A 26,218-nucleotide genomic window follows, 5' to 3' on the forward strand; every position below is an offset into this window, starting at 1 on the left:
CGTCTAGGCTCTCCTCTAGAGGAGCTGGGCAACTGCTTCTCCAGAGGTTTATTTTAGGGTCTGAGGGCTTCTTTGAGGACACAGCGGAAAACCAAGGGGGCAGCCGGCAGGCTTCTGGGAACAGATGGCTGGGGAGACGGTGGCTCTGGCTTTCACTGTGAGACCGCACTGCGCTCCTACCCTGGGTGAATGCCCTCAGCCTGACCCCTCCCTGCTGGAGAGAGCCAGGGGCTGGTGTGCCTGCAGGTCCCTTTGCCTTCTGAATGGTTGTGTTCCTCGTGCTTGGAAGAGGAAAGTAAAGAGATTCTTTTTCTCAGCACACATTTATAACCCCTGCCAGTGACAGCCAATGTTGATTGAGGCCTCCTAGGCTTTACACACGTTTTCTAATTCTCTGCTGGATCTAAATAATACTTTGTTCCAAAGAAGAGGCTGAGGTTCAGAGAGGTTGGGATGGGAAGTTGTCAGTCCTAGTTGGTGGAGGCCCCCCCTCCATGGCCCTGTGCTCGGGGATGGTAGATCCCCAAGACTCCCAAATGTAGAACTAGCCCAGCAGGCAGAGCTGGGGGTGTTTGGGGGCCAAGATGAGAGTCACCCCTGGCTGGCTGAGTGCTGGGCAGAAGAGGCCAAGGGAAGGGAAAGCCTGGGTTTGCCCACTGTTCTATCAGAGGGAGGCAAGGCAGGGCTGAGGCCTGGGTCGCCCAGGAGGGCACAAGGCTTCCCTGCCTGCCTGTGTTGCTACTCACACCACACCCCAGGGCACCTGCCCCAGGGAGGTTACTGCTGTAGCTGCTGCTTTCTTTTGCTCCTAAGTGGCTGCAAGGTACTGTGAGGGCAGCCGGTTGCAGTCAGTTCTCCCTATTCCTGGTGCTCAGGTGGAATGGGCAAAGTGGTCTCAAGGCCTGGACAGGCTGTGAAAGGCAGAACTGAGAGTTTGGGGAGGAAGTGAAAGCCCTCCCAGTTCAGAAGGAAAATGCAGAGAAGTAGAAAATACCCAGCTCCCCTCCCACACCCACAGAGACTCAGCCCACAAACTTGAGAGCAAAAATAAAGACATTGTACAGGAAGCATGGAGCAAATGACTGTGAGATGCCTTGCTTTGGAGAAGTAAGGGGCCGAGAGGGGTAGCAGAGGCTGGAGTTGGTTTAGAGGGGAAATCCGCTGGCTCTCCGGGCTGTGGGCCCGCTTTCCTTGGGATCAGCCGCTGCCCACACATCCAAGAGCTGGCAGGGCCGCTCAGGTGAATCGCCGTCTAGGGGCCTGGATTAGCTGGGATGTAAGTGTCGGGTGTGGAAGGCCTGGACATCGGTGACTCAGGTTCCTTCCATGTTCTGCAACACAAGACGGTGCGCACAACAAACACGTACACCTTTAAATCTCTCAGAGTCCTGTCTCAGCCTCTGAACTTCCCTTTAGGGCAACCTCTTTCTGCCCCCAATGTCTACCTGCATTCCTAGTCTCACCCTAAGTCAGTATTTCTCAAAAGGATAGTTCTGGGTCTGTTTGAATCAGAATTGGTGTGTGTGTGTGCAGGTGTGCCACATGCACTGGGGGTGGGGGTTGGGTGCTTGACAAAAATGCTGATTCTTGGCCCCCACCCCAGATTTACTGAAGAGAAATATCTGGAAGTGAGGCTCAGGAAATGTCCTTTTCGACAAACACCCCTTGTGATTCGCAAGTTTGAGGATGACTGGCTAAATGGTGTGATTGAGGAACTGAAGGAAGGCCCTCCCCCATCGGGCTTCTAGTTGCCAGAAATCTCTCCCCACTTTGGCTCTGCCTCTTGTTTACTCATTGCAGCAAACATTTATTGAGTCCTGTGAAGCCCTGGGATCAGCCACCCTGAGTCTACCCTAAAAGGAGCTTGAAAATGGTCAAGGTTAAATCCCTAAGAGGGACTGAGAAACCCTCTGACCTGTCCCACTGGGTACCAGCTACCCAAGGACAAGGTGTCGGAGGAGGGGGGGGGGTGGACCAAGACCCTGAGGCAGCAGGCACGTGGACCCTCACTGCATATCTCATCTCTGACCCTCCGCGTCTCCCCCTGCGGACTGGGTTAACAAATCCTCCCCTTACAGGGTGTTTGTAAGGATGACACAAAGCCACCCCGGTGCTCACCGCTGTCAATTCCCCTCCGCTTCTCCTGTCCCACCAGGCCTGCGTGCCACCGGCCCATCCGTGAGCCAGAGCGTGCCCATCACCAAATCTGGGCTTTTCCAGGTCAGTCTTAAAGGTCTAGAGCTGTTCTCTCGAATACGGTAGCCATTTACTAAGTATGGCTATTTGAATTTAAATTAATTAAAATGAAATCAAATTTAAAATGTAGTGCCTTAGTTGCACTAGTCACACTTGGCTACTGTATTCCACAGCGCAGGTATAGAGCATTTCGCGATCATTGCAGAAGGTTCTACTGCACAGCGCTGGTCTCGAGTGCTAAACAGTTTCTTCCAGAGGTTTTCTGTTGCTTCTTCCTTTATCTCTCTCTGGACCTTCTCTCCACCTGAGCACAGCTCAACCCGCACAGGTAATGGTTAAGGTTTTGGAGTCAGACAGATCTCTGCCTGGCCCTGCCGTGGAGAAATAACGTGAGCTTGGGTGAGGGATTTTACTTCTCAGAGACTCACTGTTCTCATCTGGAAAAGAGATATAATTCATATACTACCTTGCAGAGTTGTTATGATGATGAAATGCCCTAAGTAAGGTACTACGGAGTGTATAGTGAGGTCTCTAGCACAGAGCAAATGCTTAAATGCGTGTAGCTAATAACTTATTCATTTGAAAAAAATATTTTGAGCTCCTCCGATCTTCCAAGCACTATTGTAAGAGCTGAGGATACAGCAGTGAGCCAAATAGCCAAAAATCCCTGGCTCACGGGGGCTTCATTCTACCTGGGATGTATATTAAATATATAGTATGATAGTGACCTAGTGCTAAGGAGGAAAAATAAAGCAAGGGAGGGAGATAGGAACTGCGTACATGTTGAGGAGTATGTAGAATTGATCTTTTCGAGGGGAGGCCAGGGAAGTTCTCACCAAGAAGATGACGCTTGCATGAAGGCCTGAAGAAATATAAATGTTTAGGGATTCCTTATACTCCCATCTTGCGCAGGAAAATTCCTGCCTCCTCTTTAACAATCTGGTCCTACGTGAGGGCCTGCTGGGTTCTGGAGCAGAGGGCTCTGTGGGGACACACGGGTGCCCTCTGCCCTGGTGAAGCTTGGGGTTGTCTCTGGGGAGACCAGGCCTCAGCCATTGGGCCCCTTAGACTCCAGCTGGACAGGGGAATGCTAAATGTCCTGTTGCTAACTGTCATTGAGGTATCAGTCTTTGGAAGAGAATCCTTGAGGGCTGGAGTGGCAAGAGGAAGATGGCAAAAAAGAGGCTTTTAACTCTTAGACTCTGTTTGCTGAAGCCCTGGGGAGTTTGTTTTCGGTCATCTGTGTGCTTTACTCTCTTCTGCACTTGAGATCCAAAAAGGTCCAAAGTCTCTGGCATAGTCAGGGGCTTTTCTGGCACGGTCCTGGGTTTGGCCTGACTTCTAGCTGCACCTCACTCCTACCTGCCCCCCGCCAGCTCTGCCCTCTGGCTCTGCTCTTAGGAGTGTGCCCCCTGAGGCCCCGCATCCAGGCTGTCTCCCAGCACCTGTGCTCAGTTTCCCTCCACCTCCCAACTTCCTTTCCCGAAAAGCATCCTCTGGTTTTCTCTCTCTACGTGATGGTTACAACAACCGTTACCATACTGAGTGACGACCGTACACGGAACTGTGCTGGGCTCTTTGCATCTGTGACCTCATTTACTCTTCACAGCAGCCGTGTGTGAGAGGAATCTGAGGGCATTGCATCGATGCGGTAGACTGTAGGACAGCAGGTCTTGTTGGGGGGAGATCAGGTCAGTTCAGACACGCTGAAACTGAGCTTTCTATTGGACAAGGCGAGAAGATGCTGATGAGCTGGGTATGGGAGTCCAGAGTTTGGGAATGAGGACTGAGTTGAGGTATGAATTTGGGAGTCGACTGATGGCAGGTGTTATTTCAAGCCTTGAGAGTGGCTGAGATCACCGAGGGCGAAAGTGTAGATGGAGAAGAGACGAGGCCCTGGGCTGAGCCCTGGGACACTCCAACCTTTTCAGGCTGGAAAAGGAGGAGGAGACTGGGAAGGTGAGACCAGTGAAGCAGGAGGAGAACCAGGAGAGTTGTTGTCCAGAAAATCCAGTGAGGACAGTGTGTCAAGAGGCAGAAGCAATCAGTGGTGTCAAACGCTGCTGAGAGGCAAGAGGACAACCTAACCAGTGGACTTAGCTACACGCAGGCCATTGGTGACCTTGACGATGTGAGGAGTTTCGGCGAAATGGTGGAGGCCTAAGGCTGACAGGAGTAGTTTGCAGAGAGAGCAGGAGGAGGGAAACTGGAGCCGGCTGGTAGAGGCTACTCTTTGGAGGATTTTAGCCATAAAGGGGAGAAAAGAAATGGAGTGTTCGTTGGCTGGAGAAGTGGAGTCATGAAAAGAATTTTTTAAAAAAATGACTGAAATCTCAGCATGTTTGCTTGCTGATGGAAATGATCTAGTAGAGATCAAAAATTGACAGAGAGGTGAGAATCGCCGAAGCAGTGTCCTTGAGTAGGTGAAAGGAAATTGAGGTTCAGAGAGATTAAGTAACTTGCTCAAGATCGCACAGCAAGGAAGTGACAGACCTTGCTCTGAATCTTGCTCTTTCCACTGTATCACGTGTGTCACCCACAACTCCCACCCTTCCCAAAGCATGGCGACTTCAGTGATATCGTCTCTGTTATCAGTGTCCTCAGACTCACCAACTACATATGCACTGGTGTGGCAAAGACAGCCCCACTTTTTGCCCCAGGAAGTGTCCTTCTTCAGTACTTCTCTTAAGAAGAATAGTTAAGGCCACAGTATATGTTTAAACCATTGCACTGTAACCGCCTCCTCCCCCATATCCATTCATATCACTTTGGGTCAGGGGAATGTTTTGCAACCACATGTCACTGTAAATGATCTTTCTCTGTCTCTTAGCAAGGCAGCTGGGACAGCAGAGAGAGAAAACAGCTCAGGGGTCAGACAGTCCAGGCCTGTCTCTTGACTGCCCACTTAACAAGCCAGCAGACCTTGGGCCAAGTCACTCCAAGCCCAGGCAGAGCAACACATCTTGAGGCTGAAACAAACAAAAGCAGGTGCTTGATAGCTGCTATTGATTTGAAGACTCCATTTTGATGGGAGGGGTGGGGGAGGCTATAGTGTGAAGACTTTCTCACAGAAAAGGGGAAAGACCCACTAATGCAGTGGAAATAATAATTACAATTGTTCACATTTTTTGAGAGATTAGGTATGTCCTGAAAATAGTGCTAAGTTTTTAACGTTAGTTTTTTGTTTTTTTATATTTAAATCTTTATTTATTTGGCTGCGCGGGGTCTTAGTTGCGGCACGCGGGATCTTCCTTGCCGCGTGCGGGATCTTTAGTTGCAGCATGTGGGATCTAGTTCCCTGAGTAGGGATCAAGCCCAGGCCTCCTGCATTGGGAGTGCAGAGTCTTAGCTACTGGACCACAAGGGAGGTCCCTACACAGTCTCCTTTTGATGGACGTTGGCTTTGGGCTTGTTTCCTGTCTTGCCATTACAGACAGTGCTTTGGGGAGTAACTTTGCATATCCATCATGTTGCCTGAGCGCAAGAACATCCGCAGGATAAATTTCTTGAAGGTGAACCTGTGGGTCGAAGGCCATGTGCATTTGTACTTTTGAGTGAGGGTGGAAGTTGCACCAATTCATACTCCCCGCAGCAATGAGAGAATGCCTGTGTCTCCACACCTCTGACGAAAATGTGTTATTAAACTGCTATCTACACAGAGATGGCATCTGTGTGGAATTAACTTGTATTTATCTTATCTGAGTGTGAATGTACAGGTTTTCCCATGTTTAAGAGACATTTGCATAACCTGTTTCTATGAAGTGCCTGTTCATATTCATTGCTCATTTTTAAAAACTGGGTTGTTGGTCTTTTTCCTCGTAATATATTAAAGAATTTAGTCCTCTCTGATATGAGTTGTGAAGATTTTTCTCTAGTTTGTCATTTGTCTTTTGACTTTTTTGGGTGGGGGTTGGTTTTTGCGTATTAAAAAAAAATTGTAGTTGGGTTTATCAGTTTCTTTTATGACTTGTAGGTTTTGTATCATACTTAATAAGATCTTCCCTATGCCAAGATTGTCTTAAAAGATTCTTTTTGGGAGGGGGTAAAAAAAAGATTTTTTTTTCTGGTGTCTTTAAGAATTTTTGTATTTAAATGTTTGATCCATTTTGAATTTATCATGGACTGAGGTATGGCTCTAACTTTTCTTAACCCAGTTATCACCTGATGTCCTTTTTTATAGTTTATTGAATAATCCATCTTTCCACCACTGATTTTAAAAGCCACCTTTAAAATCTACCAAATTGCTGTGTATACTTGGGTTTATACTGCTTGTCGGCAGATTGAATAGTTAAAAAGCACAAATTCTGAGGCCTAATTGCTTGGGTTTGAATCTAGGCTTACCCCTAATTAGCTATGTAACCAGCCTCCTCTTCTGTAAGATAAGCTGTTGGGAAGATCAAGTTGGGTCATCCATGTGCAAGCTTAGAATAGCACCTCTATATAGCCAACGCTCAAACTAAGCTATTTTTAAATAATTGTAGTAAGATACAGAAGCATAACATTTATAATCTTAGCCATTTTATTAAAATAAATTTTATTTATTTATTTATGGCTGCATTGGGTCTTCCTTGCTGCGCGCGGGCTTTCTCTAGTTGCGGAGAGCAGGGGCTACTCTTTGTGGCGGTGTGTGGACTTCTCACTGCGGTGGCTTCTCTTGTTTCAGAGCATGGGCTGTAGGTGCACAGGCTTCAGTAGTTGTGGCATACGGGCTCAGTAGTTGTGGCTCACGGGCTCTAGAGCGCAGGCTCAGTAGTTGTGGCGCACGGGCTTAGTTGCCCCATGGCATGTGGGATCTTCTGGGACCAGGGCTCGAACCCGTGTCCCCTGCATTGGCAGGCAGATTCTTAACCACTGCGCCACCAGGGAAGTCAGTCATCTTAGCCATTTTAAAGGGTACAGTTCAATAGTGCAGACAAATCTATTTTTGGTTACTATTATTTCTGAACTTTCTAGTCTCCTCCATAGTTTTGTCTGTCTACTCATGTGTCAGTATCACACTGTTTTAATAACTATAGCTTTATAATATGCTTTAGAGTTTGGTAGGGCTAATCCTCCTCTCAGTTCTCTGCTTTTTCAGAATTTTCCTGGCTATCCTTGCTTGTTTACTTTTCTGTTTGAACTTTAGAATCAGCTTGCCTACTTCCAAGAAAAAAAAGTCCTGTTGGTATTTTTATTAGGATCAAGTTAAATTTAGAGATAACTGAGGGAGCACTGACATAGTTATAATGCTGAGTCTCCCTAGCTCAAAACATGGTAGGCCTGGCGTGGCTTATTTATGAGGGGAACAGGTTGGGGGCAGGAAAGCTGGAAACCAGGTTTCACAGTTTCACTGAGGGTAGATATGCCTGCTCTTCCATTCTGAGCTGCTTTCTTCATGGTGACATGAAGCTAGACCAGTGTGTGTGTGCGTGTGTGTGTGTGTGTGTGTGTGTGTGTCTGCTCATGGTACATGGGAGTAAGGAGAAGAATGTAGGCTTGAATTCAGGCAGGAGGACTTAGGGGCTTTAGAAAATGTGTGTAGCAGTGTAACATACATATGGGAGAGTGCGCTCAGCATAAATTTAACAGCCCGATGAATGTTCGCAAACTGAGCATAGCCGTGTAACCACCACTTAGCTACATGACCAGCCCCAGCAGGCTCTCCTGTGTCCCTTCTAGTCACTCCCTACCACACCTCCACTTTGTGACTTCTCACATCTTTAGCTTTGCTTCCTCATATCTAAAGGGGTGGAGGAGTGGAAGCTGGGGCAGGAGGTGGGGTTGGATATGGTTTGGGATGGGGAAGGGGGAAGAGATATCAGGTGTGTGCTGCACCCTGCCCCCCTTTGCTTCCACAAACACATAAAAGACCCTGATGTGGGTCAGGCTCCTGGTTAGACTCCAAGGCCAAGTTCAGAGACAGGAAGACAGGACCCTTTGTGCTGTGCTCCTGGGAAGGCAGTGGGCTGTGGGGCAAGCATGACCCAGAGTCCCAAGGCCCAGGGTTCCAGTCCTGGCTACACCACACACTGGCTGTGTGACTTCTGGGCCCTGGTTCTCCTCATCTATAAAAATGAGCAGGTTGGCTGAATCATCTTTAAGGGCCTTTATAGCCCTAGAAGAGCAACTCTTAGCTCAGCACCCACTCTGTGGCTGTAGCCCCAACTTAGCCCCTTTCTGGACCCAAGTCCCGTCTGTGTCCACCTGTGGCCATGTGCCCTTCTTCCCGGCCTGCTTAGTCTTGCCTTTACTCTTTTTATTTCTCAATCTGCTTCTTGGGGTTTGGTGGGGGTGGGGGAATTGAATTGTTTGCCCTCCTTTGATATCTTTTCCTCTAATTAGTTTATAATCTCTGAGAGGTGACCCAGGCCAGACCTTCTGGGCCCGGGGCCAGCTGATTATCTGTGATGCTGCCAGGGGAGGATTGAATGTTTTTCTTGTGAGGAGTTGGTCACACGCGCTGGTCTCTGAGTCAGCAGCCAGCATTACCTTTTTATGGTCCAAAGGAGCCTCCCAGACCCTCTGTCCAAGCAGTAAGTATACAGTCCCTGGTGCGGATGGAGGGGAAGGCCTCGCCAAGATAAATACTGACTCCACCAAATACAAGACAAATACGAGCAGGTACAGAAGTACAAACACATTAGACGGAGAGGAGGGCAGGAGTCAGCAACCTGAGGAGCGGGCTGTGGAAGAGGTGGGGCTGGGAGCTGAGTTAGAGAAGGCGGCAGGGGCCACAGAGGCCCAGCCCTAAATGGCAGGAGAGGGCATTCTGGGGATTTTAGGGAAGTGAGTGGATGATCTGGTGAGAGCGTGAGATTGGGAGTCCGACGGGGGAGGGGGGCGCTTTTAAACTATAACTCGTCACAGGAGTGCTGCTGCTGTAGGGTAGAAGGAGAAGGATCAAGGGTACTTGGCCCCTGGTTTCCTGGGAGAGCCCCTGAGGGGCTAGTTGGTGTGGCAGGGCTGTGTGGGAAAAGGCTCGCTCCCCCTTCACACAGACCCCTCAACCCCAGGACTCCCCTCCCTGAGCCTCTGTGATGGGTGGAAAGGCCTGAGGAGAGCAGGGAGGAGGAGAGGAAATTGGGAGAGAGGGGGAGACGAGGGTGGTGGGCAGCCCAGAGAAGCGGGGCTGGGCCGGAACACGGGGATGCGCCTGGACCCCCAGAGAGAGGGGGGCTTTGGCCAGACTCACCTGGAGCCAATGCAGACTCCCTCCCTCACTAGCTGTGTGAATTTGGGCCAGTTCCTTAACTTCTCTGAACTTCCACGGAAATGGGGACCAGCCTCTCCCATAGCAGGGTTGTTGTAGGAGCCGAGGGCTCTTAGGTAAAGTGCCTGGCACCTGCTAAATGCTGTAGGTGGTGCTGAGTGTTACGGTTATTATTACTCGGGAAGTCAGGACATTGGTTTCAGTCCTTAGATGGGGATGCAGGGAGAGGGGACAGAGCACACTGGGGACTTGTTCTAGGCCCCGTGGGGTCAAATTCTGCATGTGTTTCCCTTTGAACATGAGGTGCCCACATTCTTCTTCTCCTGGAGACTTCTCAGCAGCTCCCTCCTTCCAGATCAGGGTCTTTACCGCTGACAGGGGCCCTGCGGTTCCTCTGTGATCCCTTCTGAGATCCTGTGTCTCTGCAGCCCCAGAGGCTGGAGGCTGTCCTGTGCTGCTAGCCGGCCCAGCTGCCAGCCTGGACGACTGTCCCTGCTCAGAAACCGGGGCGGTGGGATTAGCAAGCGTGAGCTAAGCCCGTGTTGCGGTGGCACTGGGCAGCTGCTTCACCGCTTACATAAACGGGTCCAGGAAGCTGAACTTGTTTTTGCTGGCAAGAGCAACAACAAGCTGCAAGAGAGTTGAGAAATATGTGTCTCCGTGTGCGTGTTTTTCTCTGGTTATTGACATTTGCAAGTTTACTTGAAGAAGGAAAAAAGTAGAAAAACAAGAAAGCTGTCTGGGTTTCTGGCACCCAACCTTAGGTCTGGAAGGGGGAAGAGTCTCACTTCCCAGGGCTGTACTGCAAAGTTCCCAGGCTTGAGAGGTGTCGGCCATGGTGGGGGGCCCAGCGGCCCAGGGAGTGGGATTGCGTGAGCATTGGGCCGGGAGGTGTGGATTTGGTTGCCAGAGGTTACTAGGACCTAAACTCTCTTCCCCTTGAGGAGTGAGAGGCGAGGGAGGTTATGGGAATTTCCCTCTCCTGGGGCTCTCTAGGGATAAGGAGACGTGTCTGTCTGAGGGCACTGGGATGCCCTGGCCATCATCCTTCTCCAAAAGTCATTGACTACTAGAATAATAAATCCATAGATTAATTGTATTTTCAAGCTGGGCTGTTGTCTGAGATAAACAGACACAGACATGCTTCCTACCCCCTGTGAGCTAGTGATTCAGAGTGATAAGATGCTAGACGGCAGGAACAGGGGCAGCAGGGAGCTTCAGATTGTAGTCTGAACCCTCACCTCATAGAGAAGGTGAGTGGGGCTCTGTCAGGGGCTGTGATGTGCCCAAGGCTCATTGCAAGTCAGTGGCAAGACCAGGAATAGAACTCGGGTCTTCTGATAACACAGGGCTGCTTCCCCTATGCCAGGCTGCCTGCCACTCTTAGAGATGTGTTTTATGTTAAAGGACAAATCAAGACAAGAGTGTATCTTGGTGTCAGTCCAACCCTACCCAGTTAATTGTCAGTGACTAAACAAGACCAGACCAGATACTGAGTTCATTGACAGTTGAGGAGGAGATTTGGGGAGGTTTGTTTTCAGGAGGGGATACTTTTCTGCTCTCAGTCCCAAGTGAGATGCTTTGGTCCTCTGCACAATCCCTTTTCATAGGCAGCTGGGATGTAGGGTGCTGCCACCCTGCATCTGACATTGACCTTGGTAAGAACAAAGGAGGCTCAACAGTCCTTCGCCGCCTCCTCCTCTCTGCTGCCTCTGGGATGCTTTGTGATGCACTAGGAGCACTAGGAGGCCAGGAAGGGGTGGGGGGCTGGGGGGAGGGCAGGCACTGGTGATTGGAAGATTAACAGAAGGAGGAAGCACTGCTGGCTCCTGTCCTGGAGGCTGGGGTTGGAGGTGGGTGGGCACTGAGCCTGCACATACCTCTGCCTGCAGAGTCAGGTTTCTGATCCCCTTGGAGGACACCAGATACCTGCCCTCCCCGGGCCCTCACTTCTCAATGCCTTTCCATGCTGTTCCCTCTTTATACAATGCCATTCCCTGTAGTTCCACTTATCAAACTCCTACTCATGTCTCAAGGCTCAACCCAAATATCTCTTCCATTGAATCCCTCCCTTTTTGAGTGTTCTACCCCTCCTCTTGGCTCCCTCAATATGTCAGGGACATTTATCTTAGGGCAGCCTGTGTTATAGGTAGTTTTAAGTTGTCCATGGGGTTTTGTGGAGAGGAGTGTCAGTGCATAGTAGGTGTTCACCACTAGCTGTCAGTTCTCTCTCCAGGATTAAGATTTCTGGCCTTGCACTTGATGGTGCACAAAAAAATTCTTGAATCTTAAGGAGGGGACAGGCATGGACTTGCAATGCTGGCCTCAAATGGCTGAGCAATTGCTCACGGGCAGATGCTAAACTGCATGCTGTGCTGAATGTCAGAGTGTGCAGGGCCAACCCCTCCCTCCCCACCTGGTCCCCTCACCTCCCAGAGTGGGAGTGTGAGAATGGCTGGGGCACATCTCTGGGGAACAGGATGCTCTCAGGAGCTCCCTCCTCACCTGTTCCCCACTGTGTCTCTTCCCTTTGGCTCTTCCCCATCAGGGAGGCCTTCAGGAGGGCCCTGGCAGACTCCAAGGAGCAGACAAACAGGGCAGATAGGGAGGGATGGTGCCCTTGTGTCCACCAGGGGATGAGGCCAGCATGGCTGAGGGTTAAGTGTGTAGCGTGCAGCGCAAGTGACAAAACAGAGAGCTGCAAGGGTTGGAGGGCAGAGCTGCAAGCGTGGGGGGTGAACGCTCTTTGACCGGAAGGTGCTGTCAGAAGCTGCTTGCCCTGAAAAATCCAGTCTCACCCCACCCCTATTCCCTGGTGTCCACTGCATTCTGCCCCACCTCCTCCCGCCCTAGGCGTGATAACTTGGACAGATCCAGGCTATGTAGTTTCTTTGTCTTAAATATATATATACGTATGTATGTGTGTCTGTGTGTGTTCATTATAAGAGTAATACAAACAACTTATAGAAAATTGAAAAAAAGACAGAAAGATGAAAGGAAGAGAAAGAAATTGCCTCTAGTCCCATCATTTGGAGAGGTGGGTGGAAGTACCAGGAGGGCATTCTGTGAACATCACTTCTTCCTTTTCAAAGAGTTGCTCAGGCAGGGGTTCCCTGGTGGCCTAGTGGTTAGGATGCCGGGCTTTCACTGCCTTGGCCCAGGTTCAATCGCCGGTTGGGGAACTGAGATCCCGCAAGCCGCGAGGTGCAGCCAAAAAAAAACCAAGAGAGATGCCCAGGGCCTCCTATGCAGCCCCACGGGTGTCACGGGCACTGACTCAGAGATTCGGGTCAGGAGGCAGAGGGGTGGGTGGCTGGGTAGGGCCAGCACTGCCCACTCTTGACTGTAGCAAGGGTATTTTCTGGTGGTCTTTCCTCTCTGAGTGTTTGATTGTGATCATCCTGCATAGAATGCTTTTAAAGGCATAGTTAACACAGCATTGTTCACAGGTTCTAGAAGAAATGTATTTTGAAGAAGGGCAGGGACAGGCAATACTTGCCAATGGGTGTTTTACAATTAATCATTCCCCGTTAAAAAAGAGTAGTGACTCAGTTTTAAAGATTCAGAAAACCATTACTCAAGTTTTTTGGCAGAGGAAGTGGCCATTATGTTGCTCCTGAAGCTCTGCTTTAGTAGAAGAGAAAAAAAGTCTTTTTATTTGTGATTTCTCTGAGCTGCCCAAATACTCTGGCCATTGTTAGTGAATTCAGGAACAGAACAGCCCCTGCTATTGTTCAAGCTGGTCACTAACCATGGCAAGAGCTTCCATCTGAACTGGGGGTAAGGGAAGTGACCAGAGAAACATATTTCCTGGAACTGGCAAAGGCAGAAGCAGAAAAGAGAGTCCCTTCTGGCTCCAGGCTTATAGTTTCTTTCCTCAGCATCTCCTGGCTGTGACAAGCTGGCTCTTCTGGCCTCTAGTGTAGGGCTTGCCCGCTGCACAACACGAGGGGCACCACGTAGACCGCTGTGTCCTGTGTGACAGGGGCTCCTGGGAGTGTGCACTGTGGAGGCCCTGACCTTGTGGGTACCTCTTAGGCACCCTACATTAAACATTAATTAAGCACCTACTGAGTTCTCTGAGGAGTGCTAGTAGGAGTTCACAGCCTCATAGTCATGATTGGGGAGGGGGACCTATATATAGTTAAGGATGGTGCCATGTGGAAAGTGCCAAGGAAAGCATGAGCCTACCGTGGTCCTTTACCCCTACTTGGACTTTCAGGCAACCCTGAGAATCTATTGTGTATTGGTGCCTTGTGAATTCCGACTTCCGCTCGTCAGCTGACGGAGGGATGTTGTAAGCACTGCACAGTGGGGCCACCCACCAGAAGACTGTCCTATTCTGACAGCGTCTCCATCTTTTTTATTTTTTGACCTCGCCGTGCGGCTTGTGGGATCTTAGTTCACGGACCAGGGATCGAACCCGTGCTCCCTGCACTTGAAGCTCGGAGTCCTAACTACTGGACCACCAGGGAATTCCCGACAGTGTCTCCGTCTTTGTTCCTACAATGTTGGTAATTTGTGCGTGAACTTGACATCCATGTTAGGTTTTGTCCTTATAGCTGCTTTATTAAGTGGAAAATGGAAAAGTGAAAGTATCGATATATTGATTCAAAGTGTCAGTGTGTCTTCTAGACCTAACCTGATTCAGGGAAAGATGTAATTCAGTATGTGGACTGGACATGGCAAACCATAGCCACTGTCAAGTGCACGTAAGACTTAAAAGGTTTGGACTGTGTGTCAATTATGAAGGAAAAGGACATGTGTGACATGCACACACACCAGGACCAGCAATTCTACTCAGGGAAATTCTTGGGCAAATGCGCCAAGAGCCACCTTCGAGAAAGTTCCCTCTTTGATATAGCAAAACACTGGAAACGACCCAAAACCTCCCTCAGCAAGAGAATGATACAGTTGTCCAATGGAATATTACACAGCAGTGAAAATGAATACTATAGCTACATGAATCATGGAAGCAATGAATGACAAAAACATGTCACAGAAGACTATAATCTATTTACATAAATCTCAAATATCACACAAAGTTAAGAAAAATTGAGGGATCCATGAGTAGCAAAACTGAACCCATTTACAAGAGAAACTAACACAGTATTGTGAAGCAATTATACTCCAATAAAGATCTATTAAAAAAAAAAGTGAGGGAGCGATAAGTTCAAAATGTAACACTATAAGCAGGGAGGCTGGGGGATGCAGAACACAGAGGGAGCTTCAGAGACAGTGATTGTGCTCGTGGTTCGGTTGGTAGGAGCTTGGGGGTGTTTCATGCTTCAATAGCTTTCATGTACATTACATATATTAATTTGCATGTGTTCAATATCATATAGTACATTTAAAAACGATACTTGAAATGCTGGAAATATATTACTGAAGATTATGTATGAAAGGTGTACTGTAGTTAGGGCTTTTCATACCTCTTTTAAGCCCTCTGGGCGTGGAGGTACCCTCAGTGGACTTGGTCTCCTAGGGACTGGGATTTTGCTGATGTTCAGGGGCACCCTGTGTCGTCTGCCCCAGTTCTGCAGCAGTGAATGCGTCTTACATGTCTTGTCCTTGAGGGCAGGGTCTCTCTGCCACCTAACTGTGTCCTCTTCACTGGTGCCTGGCTCTGGGGGCCTCCTCAAATATTTGTTAAATGGAGGACATTTGGCCCGTAGTGGGGGGAAGTGAGGCAGAGGGGTCTAAGGAACCTGGCTACACTCGCTTGGCTGCATGGTGAGATTCAGCCATTTTTCTCACCCAAAGTCGAAGGCTCTGACAGTGAAGAGAAAGAAACCATAGGTGACCAGCTGCTACGCTGCCCTTGCACATGTCCTTTATCTGCCAACCTCGGGGCAGAGGTTGCCAGGGTGGAGAACTCTGACTCTAAGTGATAAGGTGAGAAGGAAGCTTGAAGGGAGTCTGTGTAGCCAGACAGAAGCTGTCGCTGTCCCTTTGATGCTCATGTCCCTGGTCTCTGGACTGTGGCCGGCGGTTGGTCTGGACAACCAGCCCCGCTGGCTTTGAGTGTTATCCTCCTGGGAGTCACTGAGCCTTATTCTCTCCTCTCCAACAGCTACCTTGGCGGGAGGAGGGACAGTCGGTTAAGCGTGAGATTAAAAACTCCTCCCAAGCAAGAAGGCTTTGCAGGTCGGGGGGACACTAGTGCTGGTCCTCCCAGCCCAGGAGCACAGGTGGGAGGTGAGGTCAGGTGCCCAGGCTGTTGCTGGGCCTTTCGGAAATCTTTGACCAGACTTATGGCTGCTGTTTGCTAATAAATGGCTACACATTTGGTTAGAAGGACCAAGTGTGCTTAACATGAAAACTTGCTGTTTTCCCTGGCTTCAGCTTCCTCAACTGGCTAGACTAATTTAAATCTTAGATTCTAGGCTTCCCTGGTGGCGCAGTGGTTAAGAATCTGTCTGCCAATGCAGGGGACATGGGTTCAAGCCCTGGCCCGGGAAGATCCCACATGCTGCAGAGCAACTAAGCCCGTGAGCCACAACTACTGAGCCTGCGCTCTAGAGCCCGCAAGCCACAACTATTGAAGCCTGTGCGCCTAGAGCCTGTGCTCCGCAACAAGAGAAGCCATTGCAATGAGCAGCCCATGCAACGCAATGAAGAGTAGTCCCTGCTCACCACAACTAGAGAAAGCCCAGGTGCAACAATGAAGACCCAACGCAGCCAAAAATAAATAAATTTATTAAAAAAAAACTTAGATTCTATGAATCTATTTAACCTATACTAAAAAAAAGTTTACTTGTATCTTTAATATCCTTTCCTTGAGTAGCATGATATTTTTCAGGGGTGGGGAGTGCATTTGTTCCCTTTTACTTTCCAATTTGGTCCCTAGAATAAAAATAACATTACCCTAAGTGGTTTAATAGATAGGTGTAGGGTTCTGGAGGGAGCACTGAACAGAGTTGGAAGACCTGGTTTGCCTCTCAGCTGAGTTATTGGTGATCTTGGGCAAGTCTCCTGATTCCTCTGTGCCTCAGTTATTACCTGTAAAATGGAGACCCTGGGATTCTGAGACTCCCTGTGTACTCATGCATCTTGTGAGTCCCACTGGGTACGTGGCATTCATTCCTGTGTGTATACATTCATTTATACATTCATCAAGTGCTCAGTGGGCCACCACCGTGTGCCAGGCAATGATCTAGGCACTGAAATATGACAGAGGACAAAACAGCGTGCCTATTCTTGTGGCATTTGGAGTCCTGAAGTGAAGATGGATACAGAATTGGTAATTATACGGCAGTGTGTGATGGGTGACATGGTGGGGGAGGTAGAATGGGGGCCTAATGCAGCTGAGGAGATAGGGAAGGCCTCTGGGGAAGGGACATTTAGGCTGAGACCTGCAACAGGAGGAAGTTGTGTGGGGATGGGGTGGGGGGACTGTGTCTCTTCTAAGGCTGAGCGGGGAGAGATGAGGCCTCAGAGGTCAGCAGGGGGCAGGTGGTGGAAAGCCCTGTGGGCCAGGCCTCTAAACTTGGACTTTATGCCATGGACAGCAGTAGGCCCTTGAAGGGTTTTCTAATCAAAGGAGTGGGGTGGCCAGATAGCCGCTTTGGAAGGCTCCCTGGGGCAGCTGGGTGGAGAGGGCCAAGACTGGGGCTGGGAGGCCACAGGGAGGCCATTGCCATAACCCAGGAAGAGGTGATGTGATGGTGGCCTGGGCCAATGGAGGGACTTGAGAGATGTTTAGCACTAGAGCCTTTTGTGGCTTCCCGAATCGGATGCAGTCCCTTTGTCAGGTTGCTGTGGGCTTACCCAGTGTCTTCTCCCCCTGCAGAGATGGCAAACGATGTGCTGACCAGCCTGCCAGGGGCCAGCGTTACCCTGACCTGCCCAGGTGGGGAAGCGGGGGACAATGCCACCGTTCACTGGGTGCTCAGGAATCAGGTCACCGGTTCACGCCAAGGCAGATGGGCTGGCGTGGGAAGGAGGCTGCTTCTGAGGTCTGTGCTGCTTAGCGACTCTGGAAACTATTCGTGCTACGAGGACGGCCGCCCAGCTGGAAGCGTGCGTTTGCTGGTGGATGGTGAGTTGTGTCCTCAGAGCTCCCAGAGACGGCTCCCAGCACAGCACTGCTCTGCGCATTCCAGAGAGAGATTCCCTGCTTGACCCTTTAAATTCCTGTTATTTCCCTGGCCCAAGTATTTCGGGGAAAGGCCCAGTGACGTTTGCCAGCGAGATTGGTAGAACTTCCAGCTGGGTGGGGGCATCTGGCTGACGGAGACGCCGTCCAGCTGACCTTGCTGTGTGGTTAGGGCTTGGGGGTCGAGGGCAAGGGGCCTGGGTTCGCATCCTCCTCCTTCACGGCTTAACTTCTCTGCCCTTCAGTTCCCTCGTTAGTAAAATTAGGTTGATTTTATTAACTTACTTCAGGGTTGTTGTAAAGATTAAATATGGTGTTAAAAACTCTGCATAGCACATAGTAAGCTCTCAAATGAACTATTCTTACTGTTAGAGTTAGCAGGTTCCTAACTCCCTTGCATCTCATAAGACATCCTATAGTCAGATGCCCTGTGTGCCAGGCCCTGTGCTGAGGGACTTTCTTCCTTGGTGTCTCATACCATCTTCCCAATGTCCCAGTGAGAGGCAGCAGTATCATGGTGACTATTTTATCGTCATTTAACTTTATAGTAGAAAACTGAAGAGAGGTTGGGACTTGCCCAAGGCCACACAACCAGGCCTGTGGGACTCCAAAGCCCCAACTTTTGGTGCCAATCTCGCTCCCCTTTAGGCAAGTTGGCCTCCAGGCACCTCCCCTCACTTGCCCCACCTCCTAGCCTGACAAGAGGACTTTGGCATCCTTTGATTTCCCGACCACAGTTAGATCTGTCTGTGGCTGTTTGGCTGTGGTACAGGCTGGTGCCAGGGTGGGGGCAGGGCGCTGAGTCAAGGGCTCCCCTGGAAGGGCGGTGAGGTGTGCTGCCTCCTCAGCCTCTGTGCTCTCCTTCCAGTTCCCCCCGAGGAGCCCCAGCTCTCCTGCTTCCGGAAGAGCCCCCTCAGCAACGTGGGTTGTGAGTGGAGTCCTCGGAGTCCCCCGTCCCCGACCACCAAGGCCGTGTTATTGGTGAGGAAGTTGTAAGTATCTTGGGCTGGGCTGTGTGTCTGTCTTCTCCATCCTTCCTGAGGCCCTGGGAGTGGTGGCGGCTCTCAGAGGACCCCAAGGGGACTGGCTGGCCAGTGATTCCAAAATGTTATTGGAAAGTAAGTAAGTACTTTGGACCGAGGAGAAGGGAATGAGGGAGGGAGCTGAGACTTCGCCACGAGTGCTCACCCTGTGCTCTTCACTGTGCTACAATATTTGTCCTATTAACCCACACAATAGCGGGGGTGGATGTGGGGGTGTGGGTGTTGTTTTTCTCGTTAACAGATGGAGAAACTGTGGACCACAGAGATTGGTTAACTTGTTTAAGGTCATCTAGCTAGTAAGTAGCTCTGCCGGGAATCAAACCCCAGCCTATCTGATTTCATTCAAAATACAAAGGTTTTGGGCGTTGCTCTTAAGAAGATGCAGATGTCCTCGGGAGGGGAAGGGCAGCTCGTGGGCAGTGTCCTGACTGTGAGCTTATCAGGCTTTTCCCATTATAATGGCCGATGAGAGGAGGTGGTGATAGAGTCGGGAGAGGGAGCTGGGGGCAGTGGGGCAGGAAGTCACACCTGCCTGGGGGTCCCTGTGGCATAAAGTGAGGGGACCTGGGATGAGTTCAGGCACAGATGGAAGTTGGAAGGTTACATCTCTGCAGTTTTCTCTGTCCCCATCCCAGAGCCAAGGTCCCCGTAGTCCAGATGTTTGTTTATCACTGAGTTTGAGCTGGCAATCATCAGAGTATCAAAAAATCCGAGCAGTGACGGACGTCATCTGGGTGTTTTGGTTTCCACTTGTGTCTGTCTCCAGTGAGTCACCTGGTGGTGATATTTATGTTTTGGTCTCTGCACAGGGACATGTATAGGTTGCCCATCTGCACATGATGCAGCTGCCGTTAGGACTGATGGTTCACACTCCAAGTAGAGGAAGGTCAGAAATCTCCACAGCCCGAAGCTGAGTTGGGATATAATTGTGTGGCACCTGGAAGGCATTCCTCCGTAAATGGGATGTTCTGTGCAGTGGCCCTGGGAAAGCTTTATTCAACTGACACTTGGACTAGAGTAATTTGTGTGTTGACAGTAAGAATGAGAGAGGACAGGACATTTAAGCTCACAGCCTCCTCCTGCCAGCAGCCTCGGGCATGTCCATCCTCCTCCTGGGCTGTCTACCCTGAACTGAGGAAGGGGGAATGGGGAGCCACTGTGAGAGCCTTGGGGGCCTCCAGAACTCACTCAGGCCCATCCTGGGACTGCGGGGGTGAAACAGGCCCCTGGAAAGAGGTTTTGTACGTTCTGCTCTTTTTCTCGTGTGTGTGCCCACAGTCACACCCTCACCCCACTGCACTTGCTCCTTTGCTCTCTCCATAAGTGTTTGGCGAGTTCGGTGTCTGCCGTGGGCTGGGTGCCGTACTAGGCTGAGGGAGAGGCACAAGGCAAACAGGACTGGGCCCCTGCCCTCAAGCCCCACGGGGGTACCCACCTGTAAGCAGACGGTCCCACCTTCTCAGTGTTAGGTGGGATGGATGCCTGAGTGATGGTGGAGGGAGGGAGGGAGGGAGGCCCTCACTCAGACTGGGAAGGTGGGAGCAGGCTTCCCAGAAGGAAAGTCTGTGCCGGGCCTGGGGTTCAAACTCAAATCAGAGGTTGGTGGGTGATCCGTCACTGAGGCGGCAGGGTGAGTGGCTGCCCTGGACTCACATGCCCACACATGTCACAAGTGGGTGAAGCTCAGGCTTCCAGGCCGGGTGGGACAGTGTCTGACTCACCTCTAATATCTTCATCACCCAGGATTCCTTTCTGGGCTCACTGCCGGAAATGCTGCCACCTCTTTGCAAACCCTTCCAGCACTTCGAGGTTCTGGAATGGCATTCTACTGGCTGTCCTAGTCCTCTGAGGGCAGGTCTTTTCTGTTAGTGTCTTGAGGCCAAGGTGGGGCCTCTTGATTCCCTTCTGCATCCCCTGCAGTGCCAAGAGCCCAGGGCCTGGCAGGGAGCCCGAATGCACCACCTCTGTGATGCCACAGTGACTGAACGTGCCCTCTAGTGCAGCCTCTTAGACTGCCATGCCAGATGCTAAGCTAGATGTTTTACACTCATTTTTCAATTAATCCTAAGAAACCCCTGTGAGGTGGGTACTGTTAATATTCCCATTTTTGAATGAGAAAACAGAGGCTTGGAGAAGTTGGATAATTTACTCAAAATCCCCAGTGCTACTGAGTGTGAAGTGGAGATTAAAACCCCCTGGGTCAGACCGCAGAGCCTGAGCTCCTAACCCCTGCCCCTTCTCTCCTGTCCTGAGTAAGTGCAGCAACTGATAGCGAGCCCCGCCCTTGTTTTGTGTCTACAGTCCGGTGAAAGACTTCCAGGAGCCGTGCCAGTACTCCCCGGAGTCGCAGCAGTTCTCCTGCCAGTTGGCAGTCCCAGAGGGAGACAACTCTTTGTACGTCGTGTCCCTGTGTGTCTCCAACAGTGCCGGGAGCCAGTCCAGCAGACCCCAAACATTTGAGGGTTACGGAATCCGTAAGTAAGCTCTTCAGGCCTCCATCTCCCCTCCAACTGTTTCCTTTTTTTTGATTTAATGCTCCTCATGGACTTATTGGAGGGGCCGGTGAGGGGTTTGGTGAGCTGGTGCCTTTTGGGCTTTACTTTTTTTTTTTTTTTAATAAATTTATTTATTTATTTATTTTTGGCTGTGTTGGGTCTTTGTTGCTGCACACGGGCTTTCTCTAGTTGTGGGGTGAGCAGGGGTACTCTTCGTTGTGGTGCGTGGGCTTCTCATTGCGGTGGCTTCTCTTGTTGCAGAGCACGGGCTCTAGGTGCGTGGGCTTCAGTAGTTGAGGCACACGGGCTCAGTAGTTGTGGCTCGCGGACTCCAGAGCGCAGGCTCAGTAGCTGTTGCACACGGGCTTAGTTGCTCCGCGGCATGTGGGATCCTCCCGGACCAGGGCTCGAACCCGTGTCCCCTGCATTGGCAGGCGGATGCTTAACCACTGCGCCACCGGGGAAGCCCTTGGGATACTTGCCAGAGGTCTGATTGTGGCAGGCGAGGGCCCTGTCAGGGTGTGCCTGGGGAAGTGGTCTGGGGCTGGAGGTGGGGTCCTGCCTGCTGGGGACTTGCAGTCTTCATGGGTCTCTCCTTGGCACCAAACTTGCTGCCGCATAGGAGCTGTGCTCCCTTTTCCCACAGTGCAGCCTGACCCACCCGTCAATGTCACGGTCACCGCCGTGGACAGAAACCCCCGCTGGCTCAGCGTCACCTGGCAAGACCCCCCTTCCTGGAACTCATATTTCTACAGGTTACAGTTTGAGCTCCGATACCGGGCTGAACGATCAAAGACATTCACAATGTGGATGGTAATTTTTTCTTTTACTTCTGGACAGAAAAGAGCCCCTAGATACTCAGGGGTAGTAGAAAGGGTACTAGAAAGAAAAAAAATGAGTTCTGGGTCCTGGTCAGCCACTCACTGCCTGCATGGCCTTGAGTAAGTCTCTGAACCCTTCTGAGCCTTGGCTGCCTCATTTATAAAATGGGAATAATAATGCCAGGCCAATCTCCTCTTTGCAGGCCAGTTTATGAGATCGAGTGTGAGCTGGGAAGAGAGATGGGCTGCCTGCAGGTCAAGGGTGTGGCTTGCAGGAGTCTGTGTTACACGGGGGCAGGGACTGTGACTTACAGCTTCTGCACCGGTTGGCCCAGATGGCAACCCCACCTGGCTCTGCCTCCAGGGTGGTGTGAGCCTTTGGAGCGTCTCTGCCCAGCTGAGTTATCCACCGGACCCGAGAGAGGAAGCAGCTGAAGGGCTGGGGTTGTCCAAGGACTCCCATGTCCCTGTGGAGCTGCTTAACCTGGTGCCACCCAGGCCCCACCCCAGAGTCACCTGTGCCTCTCGCCCTCAGGTCAAGGAGCTCCAGTATCACTGCATCATCCACGACGCCTGGAGTGGCATGAGGCATGTGGTGCAGCTCCGGGCCCAGGAGGAGTTTGGGCATGGCTTATGGAGTGAGTGGAGCCAGGAGGTCACGGGCGTCCCTTGGACAGGTATGTGATAAATGCGGAAGGGATGTTTCAGCTTTGTTACTGTATCAATTATCTGTTGCTATGTAACAAGTCACCCCCAAACTCATGGTAAAATAGCAACCATTTATCTGCTCAAGACGTTGAAAATCAGTCAGCTGGGCAGCTCTTGTGCTGGTTTTGCCTGAATCATGAATGCAGCTGCATCAGGTCTGCACCGTCCAAGATGGCCTCACTGCCACATCTGACGGTTGACTCTGGCTGGTGGCTGGAGCTCTTGGTTCTCCGTGAGGTCGGTCATCTGCCAGCAGGCCAGCCCAGACTCAAGGGGGGAAAGTTCCTCCACAACTTGATGGGAGGAGCTGCAAAGAATTTGTAGCTATATTTAACCTACCACAGTTAACTAATGCTTTTTACTTGAAAAAAAAAAGATGTTAAAGGTAGTAATAATAATCATCTGTAATTACTGTGATTAGTGAAAAATTCCCTCCCAAAAATATAAAGAATAATTATCACCAGTATTCTTACCACCTAGAGAAAACCAGTGAGAACATTTTACTATACTTCTTTCCTTTTCTAAGTATATTTATGTGTGTGTATATTTATATATAAAATTTTGTGAGCATTCCCATGTAATTAAATATTTTTGAGAAATGTATTGTTTAGCAACTGTGACTAATGTTTTTTTTTTTAACCCATGGGAATTTTTTTTAACTTAATTTTTATCAAATTAATACATTCTCATGGCAAAGAAGCAAAGAAGGGATTATAATAATGTGTCCCTTGCCCCACCCCTTCCCATTTCCAGCCCTGCTTTCTAGCGGAAGCTGCTCACTTTCTGTTTCTAGTTCTTCTGCTGGTGGCCTCCTTCACTCTGAATAACAAACTAATATGGCTTTTTTTTTCTCTTTTTTCTGAGAAAATAATTTGAGACATTATCTTTTGACTCCTTCCTATGAAAAATTAGGATGTAATAGACCTATACCCAGTGCAGGAATCTCCCAGAGAGTGGTTACCCAGCCTCTGCTTGAATGCTTCCAGAGATGGAGAGCTTACTATCCCTTGTAGCAGCCCATCCCATTGTTCCCAGTGTTCTTATTTTAGAATAGCTTAGAGGCTTGCTTCAGCGTCCGATCTTTTTAGTCCAGCAGCATAATTGGACCCAATTAGTTGTTCTTAAATACCAGACAATTAAAAAAATAATAAAATACCCATTTATTGAATGTGTATGGCAAAAAAAGCAAAGGATAGAATGATATAAATTGTCCAGGCCCACCCCTACCCCTGCCACTTTCTTCTACCCCTGGCTTCAGGGAGAATTTTTTTTTTTTTTTTTTGGCAGCGTTGGGTCTTCGTTGCTGCGCGCGGGCTTTTTGTAGTTGCGGTGAGCGGGGGCTAGTCTTCGTTGTGGTGAGTGGGCTTCTCATTGTGGTGGCTTCTCTTGTTGTGGAGCACGGGCTCTAGGCAAGTGGGCTTCAATAGTTGCAGTGCGTGGGCTCAGTAGTTGTGGCTCGCGGGCTCAGAGCGCAGGCTCAGCAGTGGTGGTGCACGGGCTTAGTTGCTCCGCGGCATGTGGGATCTTCCCAGAGCAGGGATCGAACCTGTGTCCCCTGCATTGGCAGGCGGATTCTTTACCACTGTGCCACCAGGGAAGTCCCTTCAGGGAGATTTTTATATGTAGGCTGGCATTCTTCCCCCAGAGTGGATGCTGTAATGTGATGGCCTTTTCTCTACACTGGCTTTGCAGTGTGTGATCCTTGTCTCTCTTCTCCCGGGAGAGCCAGAGGAGTGGGCTTAGGGCTTAGGGTGTCTTGTTAATTGGATGTAGGCAACGTCAAGTGCAGGCTCAGATCTTTTCTTGTGCTGTCCCCCTCTCCTGTCCATTAAGAACAGGAGGCAACTTTCTATTGAATCCTCTCCTCAAAAGTTTATTTCCTGCTAAGACCTGGACAAGAAGGGAGGCCTAACTACTATATCTTATTTAGAAAGACCATTTAAATAAATCAGAACATCCTTCAGGCTAGATTGTGTTGCCCCGTCCACGATTGTCTTTGGTTTGTATACACTTTGAGCGAAAACACGCTCATTATCTGAATGCCAAACATTAACATGGCCTTAGGAGCCTTTGCAAGGGGAGCAAATCATTTATCACATTGTGCAGAGGAAATGTTCTGGATACAGGCCGACACCTGTTTACTTTTTATCCCAACCACTTAATTTAGATGGTTACAAACAGCTTTAGGAAATCCTGTTTTGTTAGAAAGTTCTTTCTTGTTTTTTTAAAATTTTAAATTGTGGTAAAATATACATAACTTATAATTTACCACTTTAACCATTTTAAAGCTTATGGTTCAGTGGCGTTAAATTCATTCACATTGTGGTGCAATCATCACCACCATCCATCTCCAGAACTCTTTCCATCTTGCAAAACTGAAACTCTATACCCATTAAATAGTAACTTCCCATTCACCCCTACCTCCAGCCCCTGGTGACCACCATTTTACTCTCTATCTCTATGAGTTTGACTACTCTAAGTACGTCATATAAGTGGAATCATACAGTATTTGTCTTTTTGTGACCGATTTATTTTACTTAGGATAACATCCTCAAGATTCATCCATGTTATAACCTGTGTCAGAATTTCCTCCCCTTTTAAACCTGAATAATATTCCATTGTACGTATATACTATATTTTGTTTATCTATTCATCCATAGATGGACACTTGGGTTGCTCCCACTTTTTTTGACTATTGTGAATAATGCTGCTATGAACATGGGTGTATAAATATCTGTTTGGGTCTCTGCTTTCAATTCTTTTGAGTATATACCCAGAAGTGTAGTTGCTACATCATATGGTAATGCTATTTTTAATTTTTTGAAGAACCACCATACTGGTTTCCACAGTGGCTACACCTTTTTACATTCCTACATTCCTATCAGCAATGTGCAGGGTTCCAATTTCTTCATAGCCTAGCCAACACTTAGTATTTTCTTCCTTCTTTCCTTCCTCCCTCCCTCCCTCTCTCTTTCTTCTTTCTTTCTTTCTCTCTCTTTTTCTTCCTTCCTTCCTTCCTTTCTTTCTTCCTCTCGCTTTCTTTTTCTTTCTCTGCCTCCTTCCCTTCCTCCCTCCCTCCTTCTTTTTCTTTCTTTCTTTCTTTCTTTCTTTCTTGCTCTCTCTTTCTTCTCTTTCTCTCCCTCCCTCCCTTCCTCTCTTTCTTTCTTTCATTCAAAGAGCCATCCTTATGGGTGTGGTATTGTGGTTTTGATTTGCATTTCCATAATAAGCAGTGATGTTGACCATCTTTTCATGTGCTTACTGGCTCTTTGTATATCTTTTTATGAGAACTGTCTATTCAAGTAGAAAGTTCTTTCTCATGTGAATCCAAATCTGGCCTCAGTGGACCTTGGTCTCCAGGGTAACCCCTGATAAGTCTGCTAGTCTGCTTTCTCTGAATTCTTCTGGAATTCCCAGGGGACTCGCATCTGCTTGGGCTTCTGTTCCCAGGCTGTTGTATGGGATGGCTTGTGGATTCCTTACCTGTCTGGTCACCTTCCCTTAAAGCTGGTCTCATTTGTGGATGTTCCTCTTTAAATTGTTGACGTTCTCCTGACAGTGGAAGATGGTGCAGCAGAGACATGTCTCTGACTTTTCAGCCTCAGGTCCTGTGCTTCTGTGACTTGCTACAGTGACTGTGTAAGCTCAGACAGAACTCTTGGCCTCTG

At 49.4% G+C, this 26,218-nt stretch overlaps 1 protein-coding gene across 6 annotated transcripts in view; it reads left to right on the forward strand.

The window, feature by feature from the left end:
* The window catches only part of IL6R (interleukin 6 receptor), a 79,972-nt gene that overhangs the window by 32,385 nt on the left and 21,369 nt on the right, over positions 1-26,218 (forward strand). For 4 of the 6 annotated variants that reach the window (XM_059932565.1, XM_059932558.1, XM_059932535.1 and 1 more), the window contains 5 exons: positions 17,178-17,426; positions 18,352-18,475; positions 20,828-21,000; positions 21,668-21,834; positions 22,378-22,519. In XM_059932565.1, coding sequence (XP_059788548.1) covers positions 17,178-17,426; positions 18,352-18,475; positions 20,828-21,000; positions 21,668-21,834; positions 22,378-22,519 — 855 coding nt within the window. Of the gene's footprint in view, positions 1-8,694; positions 8,797-16,513; positions 16,629-17,177; positions 17,427-18,351; positions 18,476-20,827; positions 21,001-21,667; positions 21,835-22,377; positions 22,520-26,218 lie in introns of those variants that run through there. The other 2 variants (XM_059932546.1, XM_059932551.1) reach the window with 2 other exon arrangements.

This window comes from Balaenoptera ricei, chromosome 1, assembly GCF_028023285.1.
Source record: "Balaenoptera ricei isolate mBalRic1 chromosome 1, mBalRic1.hap2, whole genome shotgun sequence".
NCBI classification, from domain to species: domain Eukaryota; kingdom Metazoa; phylum Chordata; class Mammalia; order Artiodactyla; family Balaenopteridae; genus Balaenoptera; species Balaenoptera ricei.